General features: G+C 37.2%; 2 protein-coding genes across 2 annotated transcripts; both read left to right on the top strand.

Annotated features, from left to right (window-relative positions):
- The first annotated feature begins 1,021 nt into the window (after positions 1-1,021).
- On the top strand, positions 1,022-2,633 carry LOC135666555 (myb-related protein 306-like). The gene is made up of 3 exons (XM_065178149.1): positions 1,022-1,444; positions 1,542-1,671; positions 1,743-2,633. Exons 1-3 carry the CDS (start codon positions 1,312-1,314, stop codon positions 2,383-2,385), a joined length of 906 nt encoding a protein of 301 aa, XP_065034221.1. The 5' UTR covers positions 1,022-1,311; the 3' UTR covers positions 2,386-2,633.
- A 4,289-nt stretch (positions 2,634-6,922) lies between these two features.
- Positions 6,923-10,838, top strand: LOC135666557 (NAP1-related protein 2-like). Its single transcript, XM_065178151.1, has 9 exons — positions 6,923-7,209; positions 8,379-8,501; positions 8,596-8,646; positions 8,818-8,889; positions 8,993-9,106; positions 9,204-9,268; positions 10,234-10,294; positions 10,519-10,575; positions 10,715-10,838. The coding sequence occupies exons 1-9, from the start codon at positions 7,078-7,080 to the stop codon at positions 10,796-10,798; spliced, it is 759 nt and encodes a 252-aa protein (XP_065034223.1). The 5' UTR covers positions 6,923-7,077; the 3' UTR covers positions 10,799-10,838.
- Positions 10,839-10,890: the final 52 nt, after the last annotated feature.

Below are 10,890 nucleotides of genomic sequence, written 5' to 3'. Positions count from 1 at the left end.
TCTTCCACATGGAAGGATGATGATGGATTCTTGACATGATCCACCATTCATGCATCTACCAACATTCGATGAGGTAAAGCCCTATAAACAACTTTTACTTATCAAAATCTAATAAGACTAAGACATGAATATGATCAAGTTGGTGTACAACATTTTGATCTCCAATGCTAATTGGGCTACTGGAGGAGGCCTATGACATTGTAATGTGGTCAACCATATGACCCAAGGCATTAGGTTGACTCCAATCTTCCATTCAGATCGGATGGCCCATCCATGCCCATGTCACTATCTCGTCAAAATAGTAATGAATAAATGCACTCTAGCCCATATCTCCTTAAATCATAGATTGATTGAGAAATGTAATATATCTTAATTTACTGGGATCATTGATTTACTATAATCAGTGATCTTCTATCATGTCCTCCTGAAAGATTAAGATTTCAGGAGGACATGATAGAGTATGCAAATTGATCAAAGGTATAGACATGAGATACATGCAACTCTAAGAATATGAAGAATAATACTATGTAAATGACTATGTTATCATTTATTATGGTGTCATATATTTATATCCTAATGTATTAAGAAAGATAATTATTTGTCATCCTTCATTTACTCCGGCCAGCAATCCTCTCAGATACATACAGGTGCATGATGTGTTCTCCAAAGGAGTTCCAAGAACACAGTGTGAGGGTGTTGAGTAGATAAACCGCACGCTCTCTGCTCTTAAGACTGCAAGTCGTCACCCAACATCTCATGCACCGTATGGGAACACCTCACCCTAAACATGCAGTAATTGCATGCAATAAATGGCTAGGGTTTCTGCAGGACAAGAAAGCCATCATCATCATCAAGACAACTCCGAGCTGTTAACCCTGGTAGTTGTTACTGAGGATAACTAAGACATGCTTGAGGACAAATGGCCTCCGAATCTAAGCTTCAAAGCAGTGTCATGATAAGGGTTTTCCCCGGCGCAGCCTCATTCAATGCTCGGCCTTTGCAGAGAGAGACGGGGGTGTGGGGGGTGTTCATCCACCAAGCAAGCTTAGCTGAGCTCACAAGTCCCCTCCTCGGGAGTAAATGCTACTTGCTGTCCTCTTTTGACCTCCTCCTCCGCCTCCTCCATCTCCTCCTCTCTTTCCTTTTGCCTCTTCTTAGGGTCAAAAGATAGCGGACAATTCCTTGCATCATCTGGTCTCTTGTTCGTGTGTGTGTGTGTGTCAGTGTCCAGGTTACTTACGCTGCCTTGGACCTCTGCCGGCTCTCGGTGTGGCTTCTGGGGGAGGAAGAGGAGGAGGAGGAGTTCCCGGCATGGGAAGACCACCTTGCTGCGATAAAGTAGGGGTGAAGAAGGGGCCATGGACTCCGGAAGAGGACCTGGTCCTTGTCTCCTACATCCAGGAGCATGGCCCTGGCAACTGGAGAGCCGTGCCTACCAACACAGGTGATCGAGCTCCTTCGACATGTTCCATGAACTCGGGTGCTTAGATCTGAAGGGTTTCAGGGATTTGATCGAGTCCTTTGTCCTTTTCTACGGCCAGGTCTGATGCGATGCAGCAAGAGTTGCAGGCTTCGATGGACTAATTACCTCAGGCCGGGCATCAAGCGCGGCAACTTCACAGATCAGGAGGAGAGGCTCATCATCCATCTCCAAGCTCTTCTCGGCAACAGGTGCATCCCAATGTGTGAATCCCTTTGTCCGCCCGGCCGGCTCTGTAATTGAGATCTGATCGTGCATGCAGATGGGCAGCCATAGCTTCGTATCTCCCGGAGAGGACGGACAACGACATCAAGAACTTCTGGAACACCCATCTGAAGAAGAAGCTGAGGAAGATCCAGGGCGGCCAAGACGACGGTACCATGAACGCTGTCCTCTCGGCGAACTACTACCCCTTCTCCAAAGGCCTGTGGGAGACGACGGTCCAAACCGACATCCACATGGCCAAGCAAGCCCTCGGCGAGGCCCTGTCCCTGCAGAATCCGCACGCCGGCGCATCATCGGCCACCACTACCACCTACGCCTCGAGCACCGAGAACATCTCTCGATTACTCGAAGGATGGATGAAGAATTCCCCGAAGACGCGAGCTGCTTCGGCAAGCGACATGGTGGGTGGCGCCGGCTCAGCCTCCACCGAGGGCTCGGCTACGATGGCAAGCAAGAGCGCCGAAGTATCGCCGGAGGGACTCGACTCATTGTTCAAGATGGAGACGTCGACGCCCGAGGTATCGGAGAGCAGCCTTTTCCAACGCCAGATCAAGCTGGCCACCGAAGCTCCGATCCCCATTTCCTTGCTCGAGACATGGCTCTTTGACGAAACCTTCGAACAGGGAGGAGCATGCCCGGTTGACATCCCACTATGCGACGCTGCCGCTGAGTTGCTATAGAGGGAGATCGGATCACAGAAATAGCTCAAGGTGTAAATTCCAACGAACTTCACACGAACCCTATCACGCAAAGTTTGCTGCAATCACAACATCGGACTAATTGTCATCTTCGATCCTCTTCTTCAGTTTGAGTGGTGTGAGCTTTGTTCAGCCTGTATAAGATATGTGGGGCGAAGGAGGATTCATGTACTCATATAAGTGTAGTATACTTGTGCTAGATCATTGAGTGTCTTGCTCCTTGTCGAACACGACATGATGACCTTGCATGGATGACACACACAGCCAGTGGTGTGATGAGAGATCATGTTCATGTGCTGACACCAACTACAGATCACGAACAGTGTCTTATCTCCATGCACTTCAAGTTTGTCTAGAAAACAAATCATCAAATTGGATTCTCTGTGACCGCTTACTGCATGCAGTGGTCTGTCATGAATGTGGTCAATGCGTTGGGTGTACATTTCTGTTGCATGCACCTCGAGGATGTCTATCGATTCGGATGAAGAACACAAGGACGAGAAAGACTGTACTGGGAATGTCATATGTGAAGCTTCTTCATCCTTTCTCTCTCATGCAGACCAACATTTCCTTGCTGCTGTAAGCACAAGAACGTCAATGAGTACTGCATCTCCTAGCTAGAGAGGAGATGAAGTTAATCATGCTGCTGTATGCTTCTTGATCCTGAATGATGAAGAACATGGAATTCTTTCTCCCCATTATACTACTGATATGCAGTTGTCAGAATTGCACACAGAGTCAGAGCTTTTTTTTTTTTTTAAGCATAAGAACTTATTGTGTGAAAAATTTTAATGTCAAATCAAATAACAATAGATCTAAATCAGGAAAACTTTTCTGTAAGATTTGAGAATTAGATTGATATTCTTCTCTCTTCTTATCTTTTATATAATCAATATGATCAATGGATTTAAGGATAAAAATAAAAATTTACTGAAAAAAGATATGTAATCTCTTAATCATGTAATTAGAAAAGTCACTTTGTCATATCATAAGGAATCCTACAATAATAGTTATTCTTTTTATTGACCGATAACCATAATAGAATCTAGTCATGTTCATAATATATCTTATCTAATTAGATATAATCATATAATCTAATACTTTTAACATAAAATAAAACTTAATATTTCAAATAAAAAATATTTAAAGGAACTAAAAATTATATATCACTCACTTTATCAAGCACATGATCCAAACCTTCTCAATATCAATAAGCTCGAAAAAAATATATATCATTTTTGCTAAAATAGAGTACAATAACATCATTTGATATTATTATGCAATTGAAAAATACTTCTTTATCAATCTCTTCTTTGATAATGTGACACATAACAAATCATAGATTGAGACCTTAGGATTAGAAAATAGTTGTTGACACCACCCCACCCCCAACCTAACCAAGCCATAGGTGATGGATACAATAAAACCAAAATGGTGCCACGTCAAAATTATCACTATTGCACTTGTCAAGGTTCATTGTCATTAGATGTGATGTGAGGCACATTAAGTCCACATTGTGACAAAAAGAAAAAAATCCTACTGTTAGAAGCTAATAGTTCTCTAACAATTTAATGCTTGATTTTGATTTGCATTAAGTTGATTGATTGGGGGGGGGGGTGGGGGGGATCAAATTCTTTTGCTATGTGGTCATCAACTAATTATTTGAGAAGGCAGAGATGTGGATGAGCTGCTTTAGGTCACATGCTATCAAATCAAAGAAATGGCTTTGGAAATTTTGATGGTGAATTAAATGATTGGTTAACCATAATGATGTCCCATTACCAACTTCCTCAAATTGCCCACAAAAGATAAATTATTTTAATCACTATATAAGCAATCCAATGCCTCTTTTTTTTTTATTTACTTCGAGGAGAAATATATACTATATAGATAAAATAGATTTAAATTTGTTGAACTTAGAAGTGAAAGATAATGGGAAACTTTGAGTTGTTCAAAAAAAATAAATAGACGAATACACTAATGTGAATTTTTAATTATATTTTTCGTATGATGTATATAATAATCTAAATGATGAAAATATCTCTCTAAATACGAGTATATATCTCTATTTTTTTTGTTAAAACAAGTATCTTATTGAGATAAAGCACATTTTTTGTCATTAGAAATAAGCTTTCTATGTATTAAAATACTTTATCTATGATTATAGACTACAATAGGTTTATGATCGAAGGTCGATTTACTGTTTATGTCTCTAATTAATCAAGATAAACCATTTGAGATCCATCATAAAAGAAGAATTAGTTATGAACTATATAACCTTTTGTCATTAAGAACATCCTCTAAAAACATTTGTCACTGATATTAACCTTAAGCAATAATGTTAAGAAACAAAGGTTATTTTACTGTCGATGTGTCTAATTGGACATAAATAATCTATTTGAGGTTCAAGAAGGAACGCAACAAGAACTCCACCGGATGATGAAATGACAACCATTTATGTATCATTGACTCAATTAAAATTATCAATGTGGCCAATACATTGGATTGGGAAAAGAAGGTGATTTGTTCGTTTGCAACCATAAAAGTTTTTACTACTAATTAATTAATCCATTGGAAATAGTTCAATTTGAGGTTCTAAGATGCATTTCTTAGAAAATTTTCTCAAAAAATTCCTTCTTTTTGCATTTATATCTATTCTGTTATTGTTTTAAGTAAAAGATGTTGGATTAAATAAGGAAAAACTTAGTGAAAGTAAATGATGGAAAAGACCTCTATTTTTTCTCTAATATTAGGTTATGTCAATCATTCAATCAAATGACTTGATGATGTTTCCCATAGTATCAATCACTATGTAAGATAGTTAGAGAAGTTTTATCTTAAAAGAGTAAAGGATTATTGGGCTAATTATAAATTATTCATTATAATTAGTTACATTTAGCATTTTGATCCTTGTACTTTCAAAAGTTACATCGAATTCTCTATACTTATCAAAATAAAACATTTAACCATGTTTCTCTTAAGTTATTGACTCTACCGATAGAAATACTATAGGATTTACCATTGATCATATGCTGACTTTACCTACTTCGATTTACTGCTAAGCACGTGTGATATTTTTATCAATATATGTTAACGACGTAAAGAAAATTATAATTAAATATTTCACTTTCATAAGTATAGGGATCTCAATATAATTTTTAAAAATATAGGGATCAAAATATTAAAGTTAATTAATTATAGAGAGTAATATGTAATTAGTCCAGGATTATTATATGAGACTATTAGGGAGAAAAGATTGAGTTAGAACTTAGAAATGCATCACTTGAAATCAAGGAGCAAAGTTTTTTGAGTGCAAGGCATAAGCTATCTTTAGGGATGATAACTAATTTTGCTCTTGGAAGCTGTTATTTGGCAATGCAAAATGTATAATGTATCTATTTAGATGAAACATCAAAGGAATTAATTGCTACTAATTTTAACATTTTGCTTGAGAAAGTAAGATCTGGTCATTAATTGTTGGTCGACTCTATCGATGAGATTTTCTCAAATAGTGTTCATAATGTAACACATTTAGCTCTTTTCATAGTCAATATAAATGGTAAAAAAAATTTATCATAAATTTTATTAATTACAAGTGATATTTTATTTTCAATTTTAGCCAAAAACAAACATTAATTTTCGATCACAAATAATATTTCAATGATTAAGGTTTAATGTATATACCGATCCAATACATACTATGTATCAATATATCGATACATACCATACTAACGACAAACTAGTATACTATATATATATATATATATATATGAACTTTTTATGGATTCATCAAATCTCTTTAATGCCTTAATATGACGTCGGAATGCTTCCACGATGTTATGATTTGGTACAATTTTTGAGATACACTTGATTGATGAATAACATTTGGAAGTGGCTTTAATTTAAGATTGTCAGTATTATTTTCTCATGTTATATAATTATTTATTAATTTTATATTTTGAATATTTAGATATTTATCTAGTCATATTATTATTTTATCCTGCATGCAACCTTTTTTTAATCTTATATTATTTTGTTTGTAATAATAATAGTAATATTTTGTTTGTTAAAACATTTTTATTTTCCCAAAAAAGTAAAATGGTGAAAATAATTGGAACAAAATAATAATAATAATCATAATCATAATTAGTTATGTAATGATTTATATGGTGTAATAATTGCAGAGCAATTCCTCAAAAAGAGAGCCACAAATAATTGTGGATGTAATGATCATTCATCCCCCTGAAGGATACAAGAAATCATGATCATCATCAGCTTCGTCCATCCAACGGCTACAAAAGGCGGCTCCCTTAGGGTTAGGGTTTTAAATATCTCCCGCTGCCTGCCCACCGCGTGGGACCCACTTGCCCGCTGGAGAACGATCTCTACCGTTAGAGGTACCCGGACCCAGAGATTGGACGGTGCAGATGAGACGCTACCGAGTTAATGTTACCACAGGTGGTGACGGGAAACTCCAGCAAACAGCGACGGGAAGGTGTATATATAGGTAGAGATAGAGGAGGAGGGAGGCAGGTCGCTCTCGCTCTCGCTCTCGCGTCCGGTATCCATCGAAGGTTTGGTCTCCTCAGCCGACGAGAAGAAGAGCAGGTCAATTAGGGTTACGGTGAGCAGGTCAATTAGGGTTAGGGTTTCGGAGGCGTCGGCGGAGAGGAGATGGGAGCCGACAAGGGGAAGAAGTCGAAGGTCGCGGAGGAAGGAGCCGAGGGTGCGGAACCCGAGCATATCGACGGCGAGCTCGTCCTCTCCATCGAGAAGCTCCAGGAGATCCAAGACGAGCTGGAGAAGGTAATGCTTCCTTGTGCCAAAAAAAAGACCTTTTTTTTTAAAAATCTTAACCCCTCTCTCCATCTCTTCTTTTTAAAGTTACCGTCGTATTTGATTCTTTAAATGTTCTCTTTTTTTCTTTTAATTTATGATGATTGATTGTCTGATTCGTATCGTTTCTTGTTCAAAGTTGAGAACTTTTCGATGGATAGTTTGTTGTCCACATGATTGTATGAACTCGCTTGAGGATTCCTCTCTTTTGGTCCCTGAATTGGGTAGTCACGCACGTTGGTGTTTCTGGATGACGGGTTTCTCTCTCTCTCTCTCTCTCTCTCTCTCTCTCTCTCTCTCTCTCTTTGTTTCGGTCACGTTGCAATGTTCGTCGTTTTATGATCTTAGATGGCTGAAAGTTTATTATTTGGAGCAGAGTAAGGTTGCTTGTAAGGTTGTTAATACATAGTGCTTCTGACATATCTCTAAGTCGGAAATTGTTAGCTTGCTGTGAAACCTTTCTTGGTTTCTCCATTTGTTTGGATAACAGTGGATTGAGTCCTCAAATGTGTGTCTCTTGGCATAACAAGGTTGTGTCATTCTGATTCTTGCTGTCAAATGTCTAGAAACATTGTTACTTTGAGTCGAGAATCAATTATGAGGGCTAGCAATTGGTTGATTAGATTGCCAAATTGTTGCCACCTCTCATTCCTTTTAGGTTCACCTTAGTGTCCAACTTTGCAGAGTTATTAAAGTAAGGAAAATAAAGATAGGAAATAAGGATAGTTATTAAGCTTCAGCTTTTTGCGAGGAAATTGCTGCGAAACTATGATACTGATTTTGGAAATTTTACCCATGTAATAAGGATGCGGTGGAAGCTTTGTTTCTTAGTTCAGATTTCTTGTGCTCTCTCACCTTCCTTGGAACTATTTGTAGGAGGAACACATAGTTTGTCCTCTTTTTCCTTTTAATTTCTTTCTTTTGCCTATAACTGTCATTGTGTAGATAATTGCAAAGAACCTGAGAAAAATGGCATTATATTATTGTAGTATGTGATTACTTTTCAATGGTTTCTTCAGTGTCTTGTGCATTTATCCTTTTGTACTGTTTACTTATGTTAACATTCTTGCCTCAGAATACTTTTAGATTATGTGTTTTGCCTATTTTCGCAACATGCTGATTTAGATTTTTCTTAATAGATCAATGAGGAAGCAAGTGATAAAGTTTTTGAGGTGGAACAGAAATACAATGAGATTCGTAGACCTGTCTATGTCAGGAGGGCTGAAATCATCAAACATATCCCTGACTTCTGGTTAACTGCGGTATCTTAGTTTTTAATTCTTTGATTTTTGTGTCAAATGTTCTTTTGTGCCATCTCTAAAAGTTCATCTTTTCTTTGTTCTTAATGGTATGCAGTTCTTGAGTCATCCTGCTCTTGGCGATCTATTATCAGAAAAGGACCAGGAGGTATATAAGCTGTTAACGACGAAGGATGCCAAAATATAGCTAACTTTGATAATATCTTTTCAAATTACAGCCTGTGCCTTAACCTTAGTTTAACAGATAAAAATTTATAAATTTGTTTTATTTTCTAATAGATGCACTGGTTTTGGAATTTGATGATTTCCATTGATGTAGATTTTCAAGTTCATGCGTTCATTAGATGTTGAAGACTTTAAGGATATGAAGACAGGCTACTCCATTACATTCGTGAGTTACTGAGCACCAAAATGGTAGCCCGATCATTATCTGCAGTTTCTTTTCATTTCTATTTTTATCCATGACCAATTGAAATTTTTTTTGCAAGTTATAGAACTTCTCCAATAACCCATATTTTGAGGACACAAAACTGACAAAGACATATTCATTCACTGATGAAGGAACAACCAATGTAACTGGCACAACAATCAAGTGGAAGGAGGGCATGGTGAGAGCAAACCATTCTTGTTAGCACCCAAAGTTTTCATTATTAATTTTTTTATCCAAGTTGTAGGTGTGATTTTTATGTATTTTTATATTTGTAGGAACATATTGCCAATGGTGATGCTCATAAGAAGAAGGGGAACAAACGGCTCTTTGCTGAGGAAAGGTTGATGCTGTTGATCTTGACTGTCTTTTTTTTTTGTCTGTACAATGTTTGACAAGTGATCCTATGTTGCATCATTGAGTAATTAGTATTTGGTGATATTTGTATTGCTAGTTGTGTTTTTATTTTAATCATCGAAATTTTAGAACTCAGTGATCTGTTATGTAGAAGTCAATGGCTTGAGTTGTCATGTTTGTGTCTGCCATTCTCATATCAGGATCTACGTGTAATGGTTCCTCCTTCTAGTCAAGCACTAATGTTTCTTGGCATCTAGTCATAGAATTCTTGTCTGTCAACATCCAAGTTCTTATTTCCCTAAAAAATTCATTTCATGGATTGCTTTGTGCCCAGAAGTTGTCCACTTCTGCTTTCTTAACTCCCTTATCTGAAAGGGTTGTATTTGGAAATTGAGCATGATTGTAGCATAGGCATAAATGGAGTTTATATCTCAATTTTATGTTTCGCTAAAGTTATTCTACAGCTCCAGTGTTTGATATTTGCGCCTTGCTGGTTCATTATTTTATCCAAGCAACTTATACTTGCACCATCATTTGATATTTGCACCTTGCTGGTTCATCATTTTCCCTTTGATTTTGTTATAATTCTTTGCAAATTACCAAGCAACTTGTACTTTTTATGTGTATTATATGAGCCAAACGTTTGGATTTCCCTAGCATGGTAATGTTGGGTTCACATGGCTTTGTATGTTCCCTGCCATGCCCCACTTGCATGTCTGTGCATATTTTCTTGGCCCTGTTAGAAGTATAGATATTGAGCTGCCAAAGGTAATCCTTAACCTCAATTTTAACTGTATGTTTCTTTGAGGAATCCTTTATATGATTGATATACAGACCAGGTTAGGTTGCATCAATAAATTGGTGTCACTGATTCATCTTTAGCATATTGGTGGAGTTCTTATATCTCTGGCTTTAGTTCCTAATCCATCGCTTTCCCCTTTTTTTGAACAGTTTCTTCAGTTGGTTTAATGACAATCAAGAAAAGGACCTCTCAGAAGGAGTTATGGATGAGGTAATGTTTCTTGATTTTCTTTCAAACTAATTGTTGGTTATATTTGTATTATATAACTGGGTTGGATGATGAGTGAAATTGTATCTGATTTTGCGCTACTAGTCATGGACATTTGTTCAGCTTCCTGTTTTGAAATCTGATTGAACTATCTTATCAGAAGATCACCATGACTACTGAATAAGAACAGCTTTTGAGTGCCTTGTGCTATTACATTTCTGATGCAGGTGGCTGAGATAATCAAGGAAGACCTCTGGCCCAATCCCTTAAAATACTTTAACAATGTATGTTTTCCTAGCTAGCGTGTTTCTGCTCCGTCTACCTATTTTTTTTCCCTCTTTCTTGAGAATTTTGCTTTCACTCATTTGAATTGCAATTTTTTCAACTGACAATGCTTCTCACTTTTTTATTTTACGGGTACAGGAAGCTGATGAGGATGACTTTGATGGAGAGGAAGATGATGAAGAGGTATATTTTCTCTCCTTTTTATCACATAATAATGGCTAGTCATATTCCAATACTGCTTATGTAATCTCAGATGCCGAAGAAATTTAAATTCCATTTCCTGTTTCCATGTTTTATACTTGTCTTATTAATAA

This window comes from Musa acuminata, unplaced genomic scaffold (genome assembly GCF_036884655.1).
Source record: "Musa acuminata AAA Group cultivar baxijiao unplaced genomic scaffold, Cavendish_Baxijiao_AAA HiC_scaffold_1108, whole genome shotgun sequence".
Classification (NCBI taxonomy): domain Eukaryota; kingdom Viridiplantae; phylum Streptophyta; class Magnoliopsida; order Zingiberales; family Musaceae; genus Musa; species Musa acuminata.
This window is presented reverse-complemented; position numbering and strand designations above follow the sequence as displayed.

Excerpts from the sequence above, each read along its gene's own strand:
- LOC135666555 (XM_065178149.1), top strand. The coding sequence starts at position 1,312 with ATGGGAAGACCACCTTGCTGCGATAAAGTAGGGGTGAAGAAGGGGCCA. Across the intron at positions 1,445-1,541 it reads AGCCGTGCCTACCAACACAG|GTCTGATGCGATGCAGCAAG; the intron begins GTGATCGAGCTC and ends TTCTACGGCCAG. Across the intron at positions 1,672-1,742 it reads CAAGCTCTTCTCGGCAACAG|ATGGGCAGCCATAGCTTCGT; the intron begins GTGCATCCCAAT and ends TCGTGCATGCAG.
- LOC135666557 (XM_065178151.1), top strand. The coding sequence starts at position 7,078 with ATGGGAGCCGACAAGGGGAAGAAGTCGAAGGTCGCGGAGGAAGGAGCC. Across the intron at positions 8,502-8,595 it reads CTGACTTCTGGTTAACTGCG|TTCTTGAGTCATCCTGCTCT; the intron begins GTATCTTAGTTT and ends AATGGTATGCAG. Across the intron at positions 9,269-10,233 it reads CGGCTCTTTGCTGAGGAAAG|TTTCTTCAGTTGGTTTAATG; the intron begins GTTGATGCTGTT and ends TTTTTTGAACAG.